This window comes from Pseudoliparis swirei, chromosome 5 (genome assembly GCF_029220125.1).
Source record: "Pseudoliparis swirei isolate HS2019 ecotype Mariana Trench chromosome 5, NWPU_hadal_v1, whole genome shotgun sequence".
Taxonomy (NCBI): domain Eukaryota; kingdom Metazoa; phylum Chordata; class Actinopteri; order Perciformes; family Liparidae; genus Pseudoliparis; species Pseudoliparis swirei.
In genome coordinates this window covers 4886119-4909684 of record NC_079392.1, presented here as the reverse complement: position 1 = coordinate 4909684, position 23566 = coordinate 4886119, and the positions used below count along the sequence as shown (strand labels likewise).

The 23566-nt window shown below is 39.1% G+C and overlaps 1 protein-coding gene across 1 annotated transcript in view; it reads left to right on the top strand.

Moving 5' to 3' along the window:
• Window positions 1-23566, top strand: part of LOC130194073 (collagen alpha-1(XXIV) chain-like) — a 107843-nt gene that overhangs the window by 39002 nt on the left and 45275 nt on the right. Inside the window, exons 8-24 of the mRNA XM_056414954.1 lie at window positions 1538-1582; window positions 2551-2604; window positions 3145-3189; window positions 4317-4370; window positions 4971-5015; window positions 6584-6637; window positions 7117-7161; window positions 12343-12396; window positions 12722-12766; window positions 13634-13687; window positions 14358-14411; window positions 14859-14912; window positions 17793-17846; window positions 17942-17995; window positions 19460-19504; window positions 19708-19761; window positions 20715-20759. Coding sequence (XP_056270929.1) covers window positions 1538-1582; window positions 2551-2604; window positions 3145-3189; window positions 4317-4370; window positions 4971-5015; window positions 6584-6637; window positions 7117-7161; window positions 12343-12396; window positions 12722-12766; window positions 13634-13687; window positions 14358-14411; window positions 14859-14912; window positions 17793-17846; window positions 17942-17995; window positions 19460-19504; window positions 19708-19761; window positions 20715-20759 — 855 coding nt within the window. The remainder of the gene's footprint in view (window positions 1-1537; window positions 1583-2550; window positions 2605-3144; window positions 3190-4316; window positions 4371-4970; window positions 5016-6583; window positions 6638-7116; window positions 7162-12342; window positions 12397-12721; window positions 12767-13633; window positions 13688-14357; window positions 14412-14858; window positions 14913-17792; window positions 17847-17941; window positions 17996-19459; window positions 19505-19707; window positions 19762-20714; window positions 20760-23566) is intronic.

The window sequence follows — 23566 nt, the reverse complement described above, 5'->3', positions numbered from 1 at the left end:
CTCTTGCTCTCCCCCCCCCCTCCCCCCCCAAAAGAAAGACAATGACCCGGCTGTGACCTTGCCTTTTTGGAAACTGTTAACATATGTTGTTGATAATAAATTCAAATGGTAAAATAAAAAGGACTTAAGAGAAGCTTGGACTTAGCGAACAATAAATCTGGTTGGCTTTATACAAAAGTGTTTGTTTAACGAAGGGGGAAGCATTTGGCGGTAGCACAAAAGTGTCTTTTGGATTTGAATGACCAATCTCTTTATTTTATAGATTTGTTTTAGGGTTTTAGTTGTCAGTTTTTTTTTTTTTTTAAAGCTCAACCACACTGTACTCTGCAAACCATTCAGCCAGAACCCAGAAATGGTTCTAGACTCGGTCCTGGAAACACTAGACAGGACAAACAGAGACTTTTATTTTTTTTGACAAATAGGAAATAAAACATTTACAGATTTATTGTATTATAACTAATTCCATTTGATGCCCCACACACCACCACACGTCCTCCTGCTGTCTATCTCCTTCCCCGTCTCTACCCAATCATAACAGAGAGTGCAAGTCATATGGATTTTAACACTCACCATCAAACACATGTCATATGTCAGTCTCGCGTGCATTGGGAATTTGCAGTCAGAATCACACCAACCCTGTCCAGAGGTCATTCAATGTGACCTTTGACCTCAGGGGGTGGTACCAACAATGAGGGATGCATGAAAGAGTATCCAGACTATTCCTACATCCCTTCAGGACATCTCATCCTCAGGATATATGCAAGCCACAAATGCAGATAATTAGTTAGTTTAGTTCATTAGTTTATTAACTGGATCCCCCGTTAGCTGACGCCTTGGCGGCCGCTAATCTTCCGAGAGTCCACAAAAAAGACGACATTTAATACACATAAACATGCAAAAACATGACGTAAAACAAACAGTTAAAAATAGTAGAAACATAGTAAAAAAAATAAAATAATAAAAGATAATTAGTTAGTTTAGTTCATTAGTTTATTAACTGGATCCCCCGTTAGCTGACGCCTTGGCGGCCGCTAATCTTCCAGGGGTCCACAAAAAAGACGACATGTAATACACACAAATATGCAAAAACATGACGTAAAACAAACAGTTAAAAAATACTAGAAACATAATAAAAACTTTTTTATTTTAAATAAAAGATAATTAGTAAGTTTAGTTCATTAGTTTATTACCTGGATCCCCTGTTAGCTGATGCCTTAGCGGCCGCTAATCTTCCTGATATCCACCAAAGAAACAAACAGTTACAAATAGTAGAAACATCATAAAAAAAGCTTATTTGAGATGTACAATAAGAACAACACACAGTTCTCAATGAAAAGAGTCACTAAATGTCACCTTGAAGCAAGTTTTAAATTGTTTGATTGTCTGTTCTTCCTGTTTGCGTTACTTTGTGTTAACCTCTAATTGACAGATGCTAACGTGGTAAACAGGCTACTTGCTAAGCGTTAGCATGTTAGCATTGACATGTTGAGCATGTTAACACGCTGATGCAATAAAACTACTCTATTCTATTTTCAAGGGTCTTAAAGGTTATCCAGGGTCAGCCGGACTGCCAGGAGAACAAGTAAGTTGTGATGTGTGTGCATGTGTGTATGTATGTGTGTGTGTGTGTGTTTGCATGTGAGAAATCAAGAGATAGAGTTTTGTTGTGGTCCAAATCCAAGCTCCTGGCGAAGTAGTAAAAAGCATTGATTTACTACGGGGTCAGATCAGTCTCAACTAGAACGGGCACTCGGTAGAGCGCATACCTTCGCCGCAGCCACATTTTGGCGAATTGCATGCCAATTGGAAAAAATTTACTGCGCTATGGTAAAAAAAAGATGTTGACCTTTTCATGACCTTGACCTTGACCTTTGACCCGATCAATCCCAAAATCTAATCAAATGGTCCCCGGATAATAACCAATCATCCCACCAAATTTCATGCGATTCGGTTTAATACTTTTTGAGTTATGCGAATAACACACACATACACATACAAAAAAGAATGAAATAAATACACAGCGATCAAAACATAACCTTCCGCAGAATGCGAAGGTAATAAACACAAACGCACACAGAGAGACTCACAAATGCAGAACAATTCACAAATATATTCAATTTACAAATGCACACAGGAGGATTTACAAATAAATTAGACTCACAAACGCACGCAGAAGGATTCACAAATACATTCCAATGCAGACGTAAATAAATTACGATATCTTTGTGTGTGGGGTCGCGCTGCATTCATTCGTGGATCGCTAGACATTTGTGCGTTGTTTTTTAACACTAAGCGAGGGGAAAAAACAGCAGACTGAGAGCCGGGGAGGGGAGAGTGTGTTGGAGGTCTGCAGGAAGGTCCAGGTAATAGTCAGGGCCGTCTGGGTGGAGGCCGTCCACAATGAACAGTGCTCGTTCTATATTCCTCAGTTGGCAATGCCGGTCGAAGTCCGCGTGTCTCGTCTTTCACGTTATCCATCCATCTAATCTCCCCATTCACCTATTCATTCATCTCTCTCTCTCTCTCTCTCTCTCTCTCTCTCTGCTGCAGGGCATTCCAGGACTTCCAGGGAAAGCCGGAGCTGCAGGTTACCCTGGCAGGCAGGTGCAGTGAAAAATACAGAAAATACGCTCCCAGTTCCTCCATCGATCCTCTTAGATTATCCGTTGCTCTGTCGAGAACTCGACAACAACAAATACAACAATACGCAACGTTAACGATAACTGCATAATGCACACTTCTTTCTGCTTTCCCCTTTTTGCACGTTTTCTTACCCAATTCAGCAGTAAAATACTGCTATTTATGAACCTATTGTTTTATTTACCTGACAGTGTATTGGAAAATGTTGAATACAATGAAAGGCGTTCATCAATGTGATTGGTTTCCTGGTGAATTTCCATGTTTTCAATCTGTGGACTCATTAAAACCATATGAGAAAAATATAAAGTCCAATTCAAAGTATACAATACAAACACATATTTTCTTTCCGCAAATATAGATGATTTTAAAACCACAATTTCTCTTTGATACCGTGATTTTTTTTTTTTTGAACTGACACCGTTCTTTAACCATCTAGCTGTCTGATGTTGTTGATGCTTCTCTCATCATGTGAAATCACTGACCTCAGCTTTTTTGTTGTTTCAGGGTTTAGCTGGTCCACAGGGTAGCCCGGGGCCTAAAGGTGTCCGCGTGAGTACAAAGTGGCTCTTTTTCTCTCGCTCTAACCCTTCTTTTCTTTACCAACGCTGGAAGGAACGCTTCATTTCCTGAAAGGATTATTAGGATGGCGTCAGGCCCGACAGCCTCGTTCCAGAGAGAGCGCTCTGACTCTTTAGTGTTATTTTCTGACACATACACATGCCTGATGTGAGGCTGCTAAAGTGAAGGCCGACCGGGCCGTCTTATTGTTAATTGAGAAAGAGGATGGAATACAAACAGATGGAAAGAAGGGGGGGGGGGGATCAGCGAGTGAGACATACAGTAAATGGAGCGTTGCAGCTCAGAGAAACAGGATAGTCTGGGATTAATATGTCAGAGTGAGGCACGCAACATGGAAAAAAAGAGCCACAGAGACGGACATTACACTAATGAGTTTTATTTTTATTTTTTAAAACTTTTTATTTATTGATTTTATACAGTTTCACTGCGACAAAACAACACGACAAAACAAGGACAAAATATAAATTATGAAAACAAAAGACAAAAACAGACAAGATAAGTAGAAAATGGATAGTAACAGAGGAGAAAAAAAGAAAGAAAGAAATAAAAATAAAAAACTGACATTAGTAGAACATAAAGAGTAAAAGAGGAAGAAAAAAAAAGAAAATAATAAATAGAAAATCACAAATATTGAAAAAACAGACATAACTAGAAAATGTATAGTATAGAGGAGAATTTTTTTAATAATAAATACAAAAAATAAATAAAGCAAAAAACAGACAATAGTAGAAAATATAGAGTAAAAGAGGAGAACAAATAAATAATAAATACAAAATAAAAAATATTGAAAAAAGCAGACATAAGTAGAAAATGTATAGTATATATATAGTATATATATACTATATATACTATATATATAAAAGTTATAATGTGTATGGTGTGTATGTGCACAAGGACACACATTCAGGATCACGTATATAGATTATCTATATACATTATAAATAGTTTATAACAAGGTTCATGAGCAATGTGCAGCAACATATAAGTATTGTGTTGAGGAATGTTTTAGTGAGATATTGTTGTTTCACGCTGGTGAAAAATGTGCAGTTGTAATGTTCAGACAATATTTTTAAATACAAAATATTCCTGATTTCCAGGGTTTCATTGGGCCTCCAGGCGTTGCTGGGCCACAGGGGCCAGAGGGGGAGAGAGTGAGTGATGCACCTTTTTATGACTATTCCTTTGTGCTTTTCATTACCATTATTAATCACATTCATCTCAAAGAATATCATCTATTTCATGTCTTTCCACTTTTGTTCTCCAATTTTTCTCTCCAACTCAATTGTTACTCCCTCCCTGGTGGAGGTTTGATAAATGCAAGCTGTCCTGATATTTTTGGTTTTACTCCCACTTTACTCAAATTTTATATTTATATTTATATATTTCTTTTTTCCAGTTCTCTTCTGTCATATATTTCCATCTTCAAAAATGATGACACAGAAAAATGCATATTTTCCATTTAGGCTATTCCTATCACTCCTTCCTTCCATTATTCTGGTGATATTCTGGTCTCAAGGAGATCCTGGTCCTTATTGCACATCAGCTGGCTTTGTGCCAAGGAAACAATATTTTCAATATGGTGAAACCATTTTTTAAATCCTAGCTTATCCGCCATATATTACAAATGTCTCTGTACAATAGAGGAGTGCAGTTGTCCTATATTATTCCAATCAATACAGGAGATTAGAGAACCAATTCCCAGGTCCATGACCCAGACTGTCACTCACCTACTTCTTATTTTTCTTTTCTAGGGATTTCGTGGTCCTGTTGGAAAACCTGGCCTCAAAGGAAGACACGTAATAATGAATTCATTTGTTTCCTGCCTTAGGTCGTACATATGTTTGTAATCTATCAATATGAGGAGACAGCTGCAGGCATGATTATTATCGTGTTATTTCATGTGAAAAATCAGGGAGATTGTAAAAAACGAATACAAATGTTATCCATCTCTTAAAATAGAAGTCCTTCACATCCCACGTACAATTCAACGAACTTGTGTGCTGCATCTGGTGTAAATGTGCTGAAGCTAACTCCTTTAGCTGATTTAACACGATTCAATTCAGTTTATTTTATACAGCGCAATATCACATTTCTGAATTTGCCTCAGAGGGCTTTACAATCTGTACACATACGACATCCCTGACCTTTGACCTCACATCAGATCAGGAGAAAACTCTCAAGAAATAGAAAAAATACCTTTCACAAGGAAAAAAGAAGAAGGGAAGAACCCTTCAGGAGAGCAACAGGATGGACAGAACAATAGATGTGGCAAACCACAATGGAAAATGTCGGATGGCTGCATGTTGGCATTGGTTCTGCGGTGCTGAGTTTGTGCCATTAAAAATAAAAATACAGATTGAGATAGATACAAAAAGGGGAACGTCAAGGTCGGAACGTCACCCTGTGAAAAGTTAATGTTTTAGGAAACAAGTCTTACCTTGTCTGCCGACGCTGCCAAGCGGGCAGCGAGCCCAGAGCCTTTTTTTTATCCGAGTGTTTTCTTCTGAAATGTTTCGCGATGTTTCGGCTAACGGGATCAAATTCTGTGGTCTCAGGGCTATTGTACACACATCCGTAAGCTCACCGGTACACAGGCTTATCTTGCCTCATTCAATAAGTTTTATTTTCACACATCTTTATCAATCATTTGGGGGAAATTGCACGTCAAATGCTATATATTTAGTAACGGTTGGGTGCCATGGATAAACGTAACACATATAAATTAGGGACAGTAGGAAAGCTGATGCTGCGTTCACACCTTTACTCGCTTGAGTTTACTGCTTGACTATTTGTGGTTCATTCGCGTAATTCGCTTCATTCGCGCCTTAGAGGGGGCATGGCTTATCTCTGTGTTTACTCCGTGGAAACAGTTATCATTTCCCATATAGAGAAATAACCACTATTTCTGCTGTATACTTGTTGTGGAACATCTCACACCCTCATGTTTGGGTTCATAACAATATAATATATATATGTATATATATACAGTATATATATACATATATACATATATGTATATATATTTAAAAATATTTATATATATATATATATAGAAAATATATATAAATATATATATATAAACATATATATATAAATAAAATAAATATATATAAACATATATATATATATATGTATAGATAGATATATATAAAATATATATAAATATATATAAACATATATATATAAATTTTTTTTTTTAAATAATAAGAATAAATAATAAAAAAATATATATATATAGAAAGCTAAACTGTAGATAACTGTTCATTCACCTTTACGGAGGTGCTTTATAATGCACACTTGATGGTGTAATTGCCAAAGATTGCACTTACCTTAAATTGGATGTGGATGTACTTTTTCCCCACAGGGTGTGGTGGGAGATGTGGGGGAGAGGGGTCTTCCTGGTCCCGATGGCAATGAGGTGAGAACTCCCGACCTTTCTTTTTTTAATCCTCCTCTTTTCATCTATCTCTGCCTGTTATTATTTCCCCTCTCTGTCCTCCATCTATGCATGCTAGTTCTCCAGGATTGTTACCTGTACTCTTTCATTCGTGGGCGCGTGTGTAAAATTGCAAGAAAAAAAGTAGCGTGGTTATTTCCTGCATCAAAGTATTCAAATGAATAAGATGTGTAAATCATTTCATTCATTGTTTATTGAAGTGCGTCTACAGAATGAGACGCATCGTTGCTCATGAGTTGTTCATCACAGGACCGACTGAGCAGCCTCGTGGGTTCAGACGTAGATATGTTGGAGATGCTTTGTCATCTCAGATGTTTGCGCATGAAAAACATGCAAAGGAGATCTTACAGTATTTCCAATGCAGCCTTTAGGATGAGGAATGTGTCATACTGTAAGTGTCCCGTCCTGTGTACTTAGGATGTTGCTGTGATGTTTCACAGGGGCCTGCCGGTGGGATTGGCATTTGTGGATTTCCTGGTCTGAGGGTGAGTGTCAGTTTTGCAATGTTATCATTTTTTATTCACGTGTTACATTTCCCACGGCGAATAAGTACAATATTTGATCTATCATTCAATGTGGCATCTGCCTCTCACACGTGTTGTACCAAGATTGCTCGTCTGTCCATCTTTCTTTCAACGGCTCTTACATTGTGGTTCCGATGATGGACAACAGGATGTGTTTCTTCACGCGTGAAAAATGCACATTTGCATGCCGTCATCTATGTTTTGGTTGGACGTGTTGAGTGCTTGTTTTTCATGTCAGTTGCTCACAGCTTACATTACTCCTGAAACCTAATTAGATGCAGTCAAAGGAATAGATTATAAGTAGGGTAGGATTCAGAATAAGGCTCCAAAAAGTTCACTTAGTGATTTTAACTTACATTTTTGACGTATTTTCTGCATGTGTGACGGAGATGTGCTAACACAGTGTGAAGATACTGTCAATATATTTAAGTTTGACATACAGTATGTCAAATGTCAATATGAAAAGCTGCCTCGCCACCGAAGGTTTAAATGTTACCAGCATAACCACTTGTCTTATTACTCCGTTTATTCAATTCAGTTTATTTTATACAGCCCAATATTTAAAAAAATAAAATTTGCTTGAGGGATCACCGTGTGCACGAAACATCTGGATGGATGGCGTTTCCTTAACCTTGACCTCGGCTACTGAGCGTAAGTCATCTTTACTGCAGACACAGTCAGACGTAAAGCATTCAGACACTTTCTTTTGTTTTTACATGAATGAGGATGTGAGCCAAAAGAAGGTTACACATGTAGAGCTATCACAACATGGAGAATACCACAGCGTTGGAACGTGGGGTTTATTCAGGTATTCAGAGGATCAGAATAATATGAGCTAGTTTGTGTAATGGGATATGGCACCACGTGTTCTAAAACTAGGTAGGAACATTTACATAAAGTAAATAATTGTCATTTCAGACCCATTTTTGACCTCAAGTATCAGTCCAACCTGTTACCCTACAACACAGGTGTCAAACACAAGGCCCGGGGCCCGAATCCGGTCCGCCACGTCATTTCATGTGGCCCCTGACGGCTTCAAAGACATATGATCACCTTTTCTTAAAGAAATGTAAAAAAAATATATATATATTCTCTACTTTTATTTTGAAGGTTTCAATTTTAATGGGTTTATGTGATAATATTAGATCAATGTTCTTATGTACAATATTTCTCCACTCAAATAAACAATAATCAAATGCAAAGAGAGTTATTTAACTCTAGTTCGGGAGTAATTTATACAGTTACAGTTACAACCGGCCCTTTAAGAGGCGGCCATGATGCTGATGTGGCCCACGGTGAAAATGAGTTTGACACCCCTGCCCGACAACAACGTATGATGCGGTGGTGAGCTTTCTGATTGGTTGCCTGCATTTCCTGTCCCTGTGATCGTCTGCCCTGTTCCTGATTGTTTCCACCTGTGTGATTGCTAGCTCCGCCCTCATTGTGTCCACCTGCGTCTCGTTCCCCAGGGTCCAACCACCACGAGACACAGGTGGACACATGAGGGCGGGGCCAGCAATCACACAGGAGGAAACAATCAGGAACAGGGCAGACGATCACAGGGACAGGAAGTGCAGGGAAACAGAGGACACGAGAGACGGGGACTTCAAAATAAGACACAAAACAAGACACAAAAACAGATACAAATACTCTACACATGAAGTGTTTATATTGCACTTCATGTGTAGATTTACAACATTTCTCAGGGAAATGAATGATCAATAATTCAAGCTGATGAAGCGCTTGTCCTTTACACCAACAAATTATTGCCTTGAAGTTCTTTTCATACAACAGAGCCAAAAATACTTTCACCTCCTTTGTCCATGCCTTTGATGTAATTCATATTTAGTCGACGTTCCGGCCGAGTGAGTTTGACGAAAGGATATTGCTCACACACAGAAAACTTTGCTTTGACATCTAATAACTCATTTTCACTTCCCGGTGTCAATCACCTCCTCTGCTGTTCCAGTTTCTCGTCTTATTAATTATCAGAACTTTAGTTCAGCAGAACCGGAGCAGCAAGTGTTCCCTCTGCTATGCGATTGATGTCTTTTCCAGTGTGTGACTCAGCAAAAATATCATACAGCCTAATGCTCTTTTCACAGCCTTAATGAGAAACACAGTGGAGACAAATTATGGATTTGGGTATTATTTGTGTGTGTGTGTTACTGATTCACTTTTACTTACTTGTAATCATTTGCATGTGTTATGGCGAGGCCTGGATATATATAGTAATTCAATTGTGCTTTTCCCCACACGCTGGTTGTAAAGTATATGACACAATATGGTGCTCAGGGTGCTGAAACATTGTTGTTTGAGGGGCTCTTCTGAGGCTACAGTGGTTGTGTTAAAACAAGAGGCTCTAATCGGGGTTCTGCCAAGTCCTTAAAGGGTACCTGTAGCCCAAAACAACAACGTGCTACATCCATTAGGCGCATCAAATAAATCATATTTTCCCCGCCGCTATTGTCAACAAGTCACGCATAGCCCGAGGCTTTACATTTCTTTGTCAACATTCCGAGTCCGTGAACGCTTCAGTGCGCAGACATCTTGCCAGTTATTTACTCATGTCAAAGGTCACTATGACGTAGAGTCGTTGAAAGGAATTCAGCCAATCCGGAGCCACTTCTACACGCGTTGCTTCTTGGGATAGATCGGTGGCCTCAAACCAGTTCACGAATGGAGTTCACGCCAAGATGGCGCAGTGCAAGGCGTTCGGTTGTCTAAATAATAAACGGACTCACACCAACTCTGGTGATCGCAAATTAGCCTACATCAGGGCTCTCAAGTCTCACGCATTGAGCGTGAGACTCACGCATTTCGGTCTTATCTCACGCACTCCCGCCACACATCGAATTCCTCACGCTGAAAAAACCTCTCGGCTATTTAATGCTTGAATGCAGGGGTGCTCAATACGCCGATCGATTGTTCCGCTGCAGAGCTCCGACGCCGGTCTGCGATCATTGCATCAATGAAAGACATCTCCAGCGCTGGCTTATGCGCGATGTAGCTATCAAGCTCACGCTTTTGTGTCTAATGTCACTATATCATCGGACATAAGTTCGTGTTCTTTACAACAAATGCACTCTGTCTGTTTTTTGTGGCACACATTTCCCACAACTGCACCAAACGTCCGCCGACTTGCGTGCACGGTCCGCACGGTGAAGCATCTGTACCGGCGGTCCTTCGGCATCAACTTCATCAGAATCATCGCTATCATCGCTGTCACAATTAACTAAATGGGGATAGTCTGCTTTTAATGGTTCATACAAGTATCCAGTTGCTGAATCTGACAATCTTTCATCGTCCATATTTCGCCCGTTTTCTTTATTATTATCAAGTTCTCAGCATTTGTTTGCGAGCGCTCGACATTGTTTACATTGGTTTCTGAACACATCCGCTGTGGTTGGCTGTCGATCTATCAACGATGTGACGTCACACCACCGGCGCCATATTCAAGCACCAGTGCAATGAAGCTTGTCGGAGTTGAGGGACTTTGAACAGCCTAAACTACGTATTGTTATTGAATACTGGACCGTCAGTGCATGAATAACCTTTAGAAACACATTATCTTTTGATCTGGCTACATATTCGCGATCTCAACAGGTACCCTTTAAAGGGGACATATTCTGAAAATTCCACTATTTTAGTGCTTCTATACGTTAATTTGGGTATCTGGCATGTCTCCCAACACAAAAACGCTGGAAAAAACCAACTCACGCGGCTTGTTGTGGTTCCTCTATGTCAGAAACGATATGCTTGAGTGCGTCAAATGGGATCACCACCAACGTCGACGTAGATTTTGAAGCACGCCCATGTAGGGAGTCTGGCTACATGGCCTCGGACCGCCCCCCACCACCACTAACCCTCGTGGAGGAGGGGGAGGGGAGAGGGGGGAGCTGGCTCATTAGCATTTAAAGGCACAGGCACTCAAAACAGGTACATCTGTGGGGAGGTGTTTTTGACAGGGTAAAAAGGGTGCTGTTTGAAATGATTCTTGTGGTATTTTGACCAAAATATGTTACAAACATTTCATTAAGACCCCAAGGAACCATATCAACTTGTGGAAAAATGGGCATAATATGGGTCCTTTAAACTCACTTGGATGATCTCAAAACCATCTGGCATTCAGGCTGCAGCTGGACAGCAGTGACGGGATGTTGATGTACCAGATCTCTTCAGTGGGCTGGTGGCTATCCCCGCCCCCTCTTTTAGTTTGACATGTTTCATGTATTCTCTCTGTTGAACGTTCGTTTCTTTTTGATTTGTGTCCGTCCCGTTGCAGTACCACCTGGGGGGGAGGGGGGTGGGGCACAGCATCAAACACCGGCCCCACAGGGTCCATGTGGATCCCTCTAGTTTAAAGCCACATGGCCGCGATGATATAGAATGAAGCCATGTCCTGTCACTCGTCTCTCACTTGGGCTTCTTTTGCATGTATTTTGGGGGGGGGGGGGGGGGATAACGTTTGAGGTGAACTTGAGTTTAATAACAAAGCATTCGCTTCGACATATATATAAAATACATTTTAACCAACTTACTATACCAACATAGTATTATTTTTTTGTCCATGTGTGTTATGAAATTCATCAACTGCCCAACAAAAGGCTTTTATTAACCCCTCCAGCCTTTACAGCATCTCCTTCTCCCTTCCCCACGCCTCAAGACAACACCCCCCCCCCCAAACAAAAAAAATTAATAGAAAACAATAGGAAACAATAAAATAAAATAAAATAGCAAACAATAAAATATAATACAAATAGAATACAATAGAATACAATAGAATACAATAAAATACACTAAATACAATAAAATAGAATACATTATAATAAAATAGAATATATTAAAATATAATACAATAAAATAGAATACAATATAATATAATAACATACACTTTAGTAGAATAGAATACAATATAATACAATATAACAATATTTAATTGAATGCAATATAATACAATATAATATAATACAATACAATATAATACAATATAATAGAATAGAATACATTAGAATAACATTGAAAAGTAAAAGATATAGATTTGTAAGGTAACAACCGCGGGCCGTTATGGTGTGTGTGTGTGTGTGTGTGTGTGTGTGTGTGTGTGTGTGATTGTCATTGTGTACCTCCATCCCTTCACAGGGGGAACCAGGGCCTGAGGGACTGCAAGGACTGCCTGGACTGGTGGGGCCTCAGGTAAGTTAGACAATGGCTACTGCACACAACATTTTAGGAATATACATATATATATATATATATAGATATTGAGGTATCTATATGCACTGTATGTAACCCCACACCGTGAATATAGTACCACCCTACATGCATCGTCTAGCCTGTCAAAATATATCATGAAAAAGAGAAATAAGTTTTAAAACATGTCCATTTCCTTCATTTTAAATTCCCGCTTTTAAACATATTCTGTCGTTGAAGTCGCTGATTCCTCCCAAAAATGTTTCCCCTTTTCTCTCTTTTCATAAATGGACTGATCCTTCTTTATTTCCTCTTCTTCCTGTGGCAGGGTCCAGCAGGACCAGCCGGCCTGCCCGGATTGAAAGGTGATAAGGTGATCTAAATATTCATATTATTGCCGTGTATCGTGTGTGTAATGTGTCAGTTGTAGCCCAGCTCACTTCCTGTTAACATTCGGATCCAATGCAGCCACCACAAACTCAAATTAAAGAACACGATAATAGACAGACCCTGTTAGTAGTGATTTAATACATGTGCATTGCGCCATATGTATGTTGGTTCTTTACAGTGTTATTATTCGTGTTTTTTTGTGTGATAATCAAACAGCATTTTAATAGTAAGTCACTTTGAATGTGTACACATGTTGCTGCGTGATGTTCTTATTCAGTATATGCTTGAGTTAAATGTATACACTACCGTTTAAAAGTTTGGGGTCACTTAGAAATGTTTTTTTCAATGAAGATAACATTAAATTAATCATAAATACACTGCTATACATAGTTAATGTGGTAAATGACTATTCTCTGGTGTTTAATAAAGTCTCTACAGAGGTGTATAGAGGCCCATCTCCAGTGTTCTCTTGATACATTGTGTTATCGCCTTAGAAGACTAACGGAGGGGTAGAAAACCCTTGTAAACACTTTTTATGTGAGCGCAGCTGAAAACAGTTATGCTGCTGAGAGAAGCTATAAAACTGGCCTTCCTTTGAGCCACAAGTTTAAAGAGCAACATTAATATTTACAATAAAAATCATTATTTCTAACCTTGTCAATGTCTTGACTAGATTTTATATTCATTTTGCAATTCATGTGATAAATTAAAGTGTGAGTTTTTATGGAAAACACAAAATTGTCTGAGTGACCCCAAACTTTTGAACGGTAGTGTGTACATTTTGTATCTACAGTACGGCGTATTGTTGTATACGCTGTTTTATATCTCTGTATAATACTGTGACATTCAGGATGAAGTGGGACAAATGGGCGAACCGGGAGAGACGGGGGACCCAGGCGATAAGGTACGTCTGCCATGTCGTCACGTGCATGGAACTATTGTTCCCGGTAATTTATGAAAAGATCCTTCGATATTTTATTCAGCATCCTCAACGATCGAGATGTCATTCTTAAAAAAAATACTCGCGAACACGTCTATTGAAAATACTTTTACGGTTCATGCTTTTTTTTGCTGTTCTCGATCCCATGAGTGAACTCTGTTTACATTTGCTTTGAGAAGTAATTGGACAGTAGCAGAATCTATAGAGGGAAGTTTACACCACAAGACACGCCCCTCGGAGGTTCATTAGTCCATATAATCTTAACACAAAGACATATAAAAAATCTTTTTAAATATCTTGTTATTACTTCAGTCATGATCGACAGAAAGTTTGGTAAAAATCGGAACCAGCGTGGAGGAGAAATGGCGAATTATGTGTTTTTCACAAAATACAAAATGGTGGAAAATCTAAGTAGGCGGAGCTTAGGGGTCTGAGAGGTTTGGAGATTGACATGTGGAGTGAAGGTCACACTTTGAGGGTGTGCTAGAGAGCAATTTTTTACCCAAATTTGACGTCTATATCAAATGGCTATTTTCACCTGACAAGCTTGCCACATTTGGTGAGGTTTGGGGTATGGCAAGTACCCCTAATATCCTAATAACACACACATCATCATTACGTCTGTTTCTTTCAGGGTGTTGCTGGTGGACCTGGTCTTTCTGGGCCGAGAGGGAATCCCGGACCACCGGTATGTGAGTGTGAGTGTGTATGTGTCTCTGCAGCCGAGGGTGCACGTGTAGACATTACTGAAGGTGTATTTTTTTAATTTGTGCATGTTTGTATATTTCTATTTTGTATTTTCTATTTTATTATTTGTGCATGGGTGTGTGTGGGCGTGTGTGTGCGCTTGCCATGTTGCACAGTTGTTATATATAAACCGTAAACAGTGAGTTCCAATGAGAGGGGAAAACGGACTCTTTTATTGTGAAATGTGGTCTCTCTTTTCACGGTGAAAAACTGTATTCACTACAGCATCATTTTAAAAAGAAGAAAAAGATTGCGAACACGTTATTCACACCTATACTCAGCTTCATGATGGAGGACAATGAATAGAATACATATATACTATTGTCTAAATGGTGACAGAATGAACACTTATATTAACGGAAGGTGTTTTCACTGTATTTTAAAACAGGGTAGAATTGGCGCGGTGGGGCCACACGGACCACACGGGCCTCCAGGACCAGAGGTAGGACACCCGTCTTGATAAATAAATTAATCGTTATAAAAAAAGGTATTTTGTGTATTTAATAGTTTTCCAGGTTCTCAAATATATGTATTTTCCATTGTCTTATCTTAAATATGTTTATTCTCTTTGGTTTGTCGGCCGGACGTTTAAAAAAAATGCAGAATCTTGGTTTCTAGTCTGAGTAATATTTACTAATCACGTTTAAATGCAGACTAACAATCTGTACAAGCAATAGCAGAACAGTCGTGGCCCAGATATTTGCTGAATTTCCCTGAAATACAGTCCCATGTCCCCCAGAGGCGTATCCATCATCACACCGGGAGCCAATGGCTTCCAAGATGGATGGAAGGATTACATGGAGTTGGCTGTTAATATAATGATGGATTGGGAAATACTCGGGAATGTCCCAGTTTTGATTTTCAGATGTTCTCCTCTTTGCATCAAGAAATGCACATTTATGACGTTTTTACCTTCGCATTGAAAATGCGGAAGGTTATGTTTTGATCGCCGTGTATTTATTATATGTATTTATTTGTTTGTGTGTTACTCGCATAACACAAAAAGTATTAAACCGAATCGCATGAAATTTGGTGGGATGATTGGTTATTATCTGGGGATCATTTGATTAGATTTTGGGATCAATCGGGTCAAAGGTCAAGGTCATGGAAAGGTCAAAATCTTCTTTTTACCATAGCACGGTCAATTTGTATCCAATTGGCATGCAACTAATGCCAAAATGTTCATAATTCAATGCCCAATCTTGTGATATGCGAAGGTATGCGCTCTACCGAGTGCCCGTTCTAGTTTTAAATGATTTTATGATGAGGCTAGTATTTGATCGTAACCTGTAAGTGTATTGCTTTTTTATGATGTTTCTGTGATAACCTTTCTCTGGCCACAGGGACTACAGTTGAAATTTAGCCTTCGCGAAGAATGAGACATTTACCCCTGGGATGATTAATGTGTACGGTCCCTGTTCAAATAAATAAATAAATGAAATGAAATATAATAGACAAAATCGTGCCTCTTAATAATCACGTTCATGCTCCTCAGATGATGAACTTTACATATTTTCGGACACTCCCCAACCTTTTCCTAAAATTTACAATATAGTGTATAAATGCCTATTATTGTATTCTCTGTGGCTATTCATGGACATTTTGTTCTGACTCTTTGGCCAGTTATACGCCAACATCTCTTTAATATCTATTGATGACCTTTTGAGGATCGTATGACCTTTCCTTCACTTGCCACCTTTGCATACAAAAATCCTCTTGTAAAGGATATATGTGATAATTAAACCGGCCATTTGCTCAACCATGACATTTTTACTGAACATAGCCATTTATAGTCAATATACTCTGCACAGTGCGTCAGTAAGTATCCATTACACGTAACATTGTGTTGTATAGTGTGACGTTTGAGGCCTATGGGAGCTGCTAGTTAGTATTCATACTTTTAGACCTTATATTTTATTTTACAGTATTCTATGGTGTTTCATACTAATAACTTGTTACTCAGAAACACTGGACTACAGTTATATTATTAATTTATTCACTTATACCGACATAATCTGACCGTGGACGACCGACTCGTCTCACTAACCCTAAAATGTGCTGCAATTCTTGATATAATACAACAAGATGAATCTTGTGCTTCTCCTGTTCTGGCATCTCCCTCCAGCGTGTCTCTGTGCGTCGGACTGTAGAATACCTCACCTTTTGTCAAAAGAGGTCATTATTGACGCTCGCATGTGTGGAAAGTATGGAAAATGCCAAAGACAGGAGGTCAACATGACCATAAGTCACATTGGGCAGCTACCAGGTATATTTTTTCCGAAATGAGTTGAATTGTTTTATGGCAGGAGTGCCTGAAGGTATTCAGCCTCCACCCACTCCATAGCAATCCATCACTATTCTTTATATTAGTTTGTAATAAGGCCTCATCTTTTATTAAATGTATTTCTGGTGGCAAAAAGACTCTCACCAGGAGATGGTTATCACAAGGAAGTCCTACTCTGAATATATGAATGACGTTACAATGGACATTTACAACATGGAGAGGATAATCAGTCTACTGGAACAGTTTTTGATATATTAGGAACATTGGCTTACATACGTAATACATCATAGACCTGATTTTATTTTCATGAATCAATGAATGTAGAATAGAGAATAGATCACTCCCAAAATATATATTGTTTTATTTGTATTCTTGGTTTCATCTTGTCTCTTTTTTGTTATTTATCCTATTTTTTACACTTTTTGTTCGAAAGCAAATCTGCACGTGTAATTTCAATTGTCTGACAGACATCTCTAAATATCTAATTGATGCCTACTATCAATAAAAAAATGAAAAAATTGATTTGCAAATAGGAGCTAGAAGTACAATACATATATATATATATACAATATAAGCCAATACATAGTTCGTACCCGCCTTCTACCCCTACAGTAATCTAGACTTAACAAGTTAATTTACTGCGTGGGATCAAACTCCACCAATAAGTCACATGACTCACCATGACATCATCACTGGTTCTCAACCTTTTTTCAGTGATGTAGCCCCTGTGAAGTATTCTTTCAGCTAACTACCTCCTAATTAACCATTTTTGGTTAAATACAGAGTTGTGCCTTCAGCGTCTGATTTAATATAGAATATTATACAACTCATATTCCTCTTTTTAAATGATTTTTTTTCATGGATTCTCATTTTAAATAAATGTTTTACAAATCTCACGTACCCCCTGGAGTGCCTTCACGTACCCACCAGGGGTAGTACACGCATACCCCCATTTGAGAACCACTGGGTTAAATAATAACACACAATGATAATAATGTATATATGTATTATATAATAATAGTATTTCTCTCTTTTCAGGGATTTCCTGGAGACATTGGAATACCGGGTCCCAACGGTCCACCTGGGCCAAAGGTATAAAGCAGCATCTCTCACTCCTTCTCTCTGTCCATCCAAACTGAATTCATGCTGATTTCATGCTGATTTCATGCTGATTTCACGTGTTTCAGGGTCTCCATGTCGCCAGAGGGCCCCAAGGCCCGTCAGGACCACAGGGAACACAGGTGAGTCCACATCTCTCGGTTCTTGACAAATTCTTGGAAAATATTTTCCTCTTCGGGCGGAAAATTTCCAACGGAATCATTCGTCAAGATTAACTTTTGAGGCGCGATTAACCAACATAATACTTACTCATTTAGTACGCGGTCACATCTCGAAAGAGCTGCAGCTTAGATCCGAGTGGGAGTTCTTTTCAATACCTCAACTCTCGGGGCATGTTCCACTTGGTGGAGTCATGATTCATCATTGGGTGCTTATAAAAACAAATGTTTCCAGCGGTGGAAAAAAAGAAAAAGGAACAGAACCCTTTTGGAAGGTGTACAACACACACACACACACACACACATACGCACACACACATACTTTTCAATTGTGCTGAATGATACAACCAGGTTGTTGGCCGGCGTACTCTCCTCACACACACACACACACACACACACACGCACATTTATTTGGGGGGGGGGGGGGGTATCCATTGTTTCCGACAGTTCATAGATTGATTCAATCAGAAAGTGATGTTCTCTGTAGTTTTGCTGCATTCAGTCTATGACGACACAAGAGACATCATTTCAGGGTCATAGTGATATTTTATGCTCATTTGGACTCTATCACTGAGATAAAGGTGAACTAGTTCAGTGTCAAATATACCATTCAATGAAAAAAATATATAATAATATATATTAATGCAAAGAATAGAGAGATGTCCGTAGTTATTTCATGTATTTTGAATTCTCTCGTTCACACTCTCGCTCAATGGAGACAGTTTCTAACTCTTCTCTTTCATTTGCCTCAAGTAAAGCTAAATGTGAGTAGCTAACACTCGTTAATAACTACCGATATATTATATTATATTATATATATATTGCCACATTCTGTAACTACCTGGACGTACAGGTCACTCTGTGCATCATTTACTTTGAGCTCACCTCATTGGCTGTCATCCTGGCTGTCTTCAGAGACGTTACTTGGCAGAGTGAGAAAGCCGGCGCAGCAGCCTCCCCAAGGTCCTAGTGCCCGGGGATTCTATCGTTAAGTATGATGATGGGCTATTAGATTGTAATTTGAAGGGGGAGAAAACATACAAACCAGAACGCACGCACATATTAGACTTATAAATAACGTGTCCATGTGAGAAACAACAGTTTCGTTTGATGACATCGCACCCAAAAAAATTAATAATAATTTTAAAGCCACTAATGACAAATTATTAAGCGGGGCTGAAGACTATTTTAAAGGGTCTGAAGCCCCCCTAAAATAGGCCTAACGACGCCCCTGGGGAGCCCAGTCACGCAATAGGAATGGTAACTGTACACTGTGTGTGCATTTCTTTGTGTGTGTGTCTTTTAGTGTGCCAGCTGTATTTACTCGTCTGCTCTGGATTCCGCCGTGTATACGTGAACATGTGTTTGTGTGTGTTTATGTTTGCGAATGTTTGTGTGTGTGTGATAAACTATATTGTGTTTCTGCAGGGGGATGAAGGACCACTCGGCCCACCTGGCACCACCGGCCCGTCTGTAAGAACTCCCAGATACCACACATGTTATGTTGACTGATGCATAAAGACAAACGTGCACACACAAAAATGAGCCTCTTGCAGGTGGTTTGAATGAAAAAGCTAAATTTAGAACACGCCTTCACTATCTTTTGATCATTGCGTGTGTGTGTGTGTGTGTGTTTGTGTGTGTGTGTGTGTGTTTGCGTGCGTGTCTTTTTAAAGGGGAGACCGGGAAGGAAAGGCTACATCGGCAAACCCGGCCCGGACGGCTTCGAGGTGAGTCTCGTTATGTAACATTTCGTCACGCCACAACTTTGCGGAATGTGGATAACAAAAAAATGTGTGAATAAGCTTTGTGGATTTGTAAAATGTGTCTTAATTTAGATTTATTTAACTTAAGAAGGTATTTCCCACCGTGTTTAGATTGTTTTTTTTATTTTTATGATCGCATTACACTTGAACTATTGAGATAAATATTATTCCAACGAGTTATTTTTGCCCATGATAAATTATTAGACATTGAAACGTGAAGAAAAATTTAAATAATGTCTGCGTATGTATTGTAAGAGGTTGTGCTGAGGCCTATGTGGCTTCTTCTTGGTAGCTTTCTGCCACGCACACTGTTGTAGACCTGTGATTCGAAAACTAATTAAAATATATACCAGAACAGCCTTTGTCTTAAAAACAACGCTGACACTGACACTTATGACTTATTTAAAAATGGCATTTTTTGGGGCTTTTTTTTATACTCACCCTTTTTTTATTCGCTGAAATTGACTTATGTACACACCATAATGCTTTTAATCTGTGATTGTGTGCTCCATGTTGTTATTGTTTTTATTTAAAGTGTTTTATCGAAATTGTTGTTATTTTAATTTAAATTGTTGCTATTTTTATTGTAATTGTTGCTATTTTTATTGTAATCTTTGCTATTTTTATTGTAAATTTTGCAATTTTTATTGTAATTTGTGTTATTTTTATTGTAAATATTTTAGGATTCTTTAAATTATGTGATGTAAAGTGTCTTTGAGTACCTTGAAAAGCGCAATATAAATTAAATGCGTTATTATTATTATTATAAATGCAGTGCCGTCATCACGGTATCATGTGTTTTAAACATGTTATCATTGTGTGACTCTGTGGCCAGTAGCAGAGGGCAGGATGGTGACAACCATCTCTTTAATTACAGGAAGCTAACCCGCACACTGTTTGATGTGTTCTGCTTTCAGGGAGAGAAAGGAGACGTGGGAAATGTCGGGAAGATTGGATCACAAGTAAGTTTAAATTTACAGGACTGACATTAATCAACAGCCCGTCTGCATCGCATCAGTAGCTTCTCGTGAATTAAACACATTTTAAAGGGTGTGAGTGTGGAGTCCGTGCTGTAGCTTTTATTAGAGTTCATGTCCTTGAATGTTTTACGACTTTGCTTCATTAATGGCCGTGTTTTATGATAAGATAATCATGCAGTGCTTCCACGACTGAATTAAACCTCCCAGTGAGAGGATAAAGGACGCATTTTCTGTTATCCCCACTTTTAAACATTTGGAGACACTCGGAGCCTCGTGTAAGTGTTCTCATCGTGAACTTGTGGCTCACCGCAGTGGAACAAAAGAACAACCAATCAGAGGTCCTCTGTGATCGACAGCTTCGTTTGGGATTAAAAAACGTGTTCACGGCTCAAATCCTGCCAAAAAAAAGCGTGTTTGACGTCCGGTCTCGCCAAAGAATCACACTCATGGTGCAGGTTGTCGTGAAATATAAGAATTTAAGTTAAGCCAGACACATGTTGGTCCCAAAGTGTCCCAACACATCTGTGTTAGGATGGTTGTATCAATTAACTGCATCGTCCTAATCCCATGTGTATGCTTCTCTGCTTCGGTTGATGTTTTATACCCGGCAAAAAAACACTCTATCGAGAGATTTGTCGGGGCGTGTATTTCCTCTTTGTTAAAGTACACAACCGCTCCGAACATCCAAAGTATGTCCGTCCTTCCCCCCCGGAGGCCCCTCACATACGAGAGGGATGAAGCACTTACTGAGTCGAGGGGTCCTTTGAATCCAAGGAGGGAGAGACGTGGGGGCTGAGAGAAAAAAGCCTCAAAGACATATGGAGGCTTTAATGAACGCCATTACGTCACTTTCCAAATACATGAGATGTGTAAAAGAGACGGAGAGACGCCGTGGTTGGACAGCGCGGGGTTAATCCGGGGTCCACGCAAAGGAAAAGGCTGCAGGACGTCGGTCTTTGTCGGATAGTTTCAAGTGATATTTTACTGGATTTTTTTTATTTTTATTTAAGTTTAGTGTATTTTAGAGAATTTAGATTAACTGAGGAGTGTTTTCGTTTTTAACTCAACTCTTCCTGTCATGTATGGGTCCACGATGAGGTGAGGCGTAGAAATACAGTTGACATGTCAACCTGTGAGCTCAGAGTAACATGTCAGCCACTCAGTGAGTTCATGGACGTGTGGCAGATATACTTCATACACACAGAACAATGATGGTTCTTAAATGGTTCTTTAAAAGGCTTCGTGGTTCTACGAAGAACCATCACCTGCTGAAGAACCGTTTTTTTTCCGTTTGAGACACCTTTATAGGTTCTCTGAAGAACTCTTTAAGGAAATGGTTCTTTAAAGATCCCTGGTTTGAAAGGTTCTTTGTAGAACAAGAAATGGTACCTTAAAGAACCATGTTTAAGGTTCTTTTGAGAACTCTTTAAGGAAATGATTCTTTAAAGATCCCTGGTTTGAAAGGTTCTTTGTGGAACTATAAATGGTGCCTTAAATAACCTTTTTTTAAGATTCTTTGAGACACCTTTAAAGGTTCTTTGAAGAACTCTTTTAGGAAATGGTTCTTTAAAGAACCCTGGTTTGAAAGGTTCTTTGTGGAACCTTAAATGGTGCCTTTAAGAATCATTTGTTCAAGGTTCTTTGAGACACCTTTATAGGTTCTTTGAAGAACTCTTTAAGGAAATGGTTCTTTAAAGAACCCTGGTTTGAAAGGTTCTTTGTGGAACCATAAATGGTGCCTTTAAGAACCATTTGTTTAAGGTTCTTTGAGACACCTTTATAGGTTATTTGAAGAACTCTTTAAGGAAATGGTTCTTTAAAGAACCCTGGTTTGAAAGGTTCTTTGCGGAACCAGAAATGGTGCCTTAAAGAATCATTTTTTTAAGGTTCTTTGAGGCACCTTTATAGGTTCTTTGAAGAACTATTTAAGTAAATTTGTCTTTAAAGAACCCTGGGTTAAAAGGTTCTTTGTGGAACCAGAAATGGTTCTTCTATGGCATCACTCTGAAGAACCATTTGTGGTTCCACGTGCCAGGCACCTTCATGTTTCTGCGTGTGCTCTTAACTCCAAGGGACTCGGGCCGTCGTTGTTCTCTAACTGTGAGTTTAACGGTCGTGTGGGTAAACTCTTGTAGCCGAGTCTGAGAAACTCAACCGCCTTCAAACAGTATTGTTAAAAAGCTCCATCTCAAGGCCCCGGAACACGGAAACCCCTTCAAAAGCATTTATCCTCTGGTGAACGAAACGGCGGAGCACATCGTCCCACTTTGACTCCCAATTAAGGGCTTTGAGGTCGACTCGTCCCGGAGCTCCTGTTCCCAGGCTGCAGGCTGCATCCCTTCACACACACACTCACGGCCACTCGTCCGTTACTCTACCGCTCTCCTTGCATCCCAGCGGGATAAGTGTCGGGGAGATGAGACATGAATAACATTTCTCTCTGAGTTATGGAAGAGCAAAACGGAACAAAATCTCACCGTGTTTATCTTAGCGGTGTGATTCTTTTCTCTCTCACTTCATCCATCTGTTACGTCACTCTTTTCTTTTTGTCCGTCCCTCACTCTCTGACTCTAGCTTACTCTCTCGTTCTCTAAGATAATAAAAAAATAAGATGAATACAATTAAATAACAAGAGCATACACTGTATGATAATGTGACAGGAGTAAGATTAGCAGTCGCTGTAGAATCGTGTAAATCTTTTTAATATTGTACAAACATTGTAAATGTAATCTTGTGTTTTTAGGTTTGTTGTTTTATGACATCTGCCTCTCGGGACTATACAGATGAAA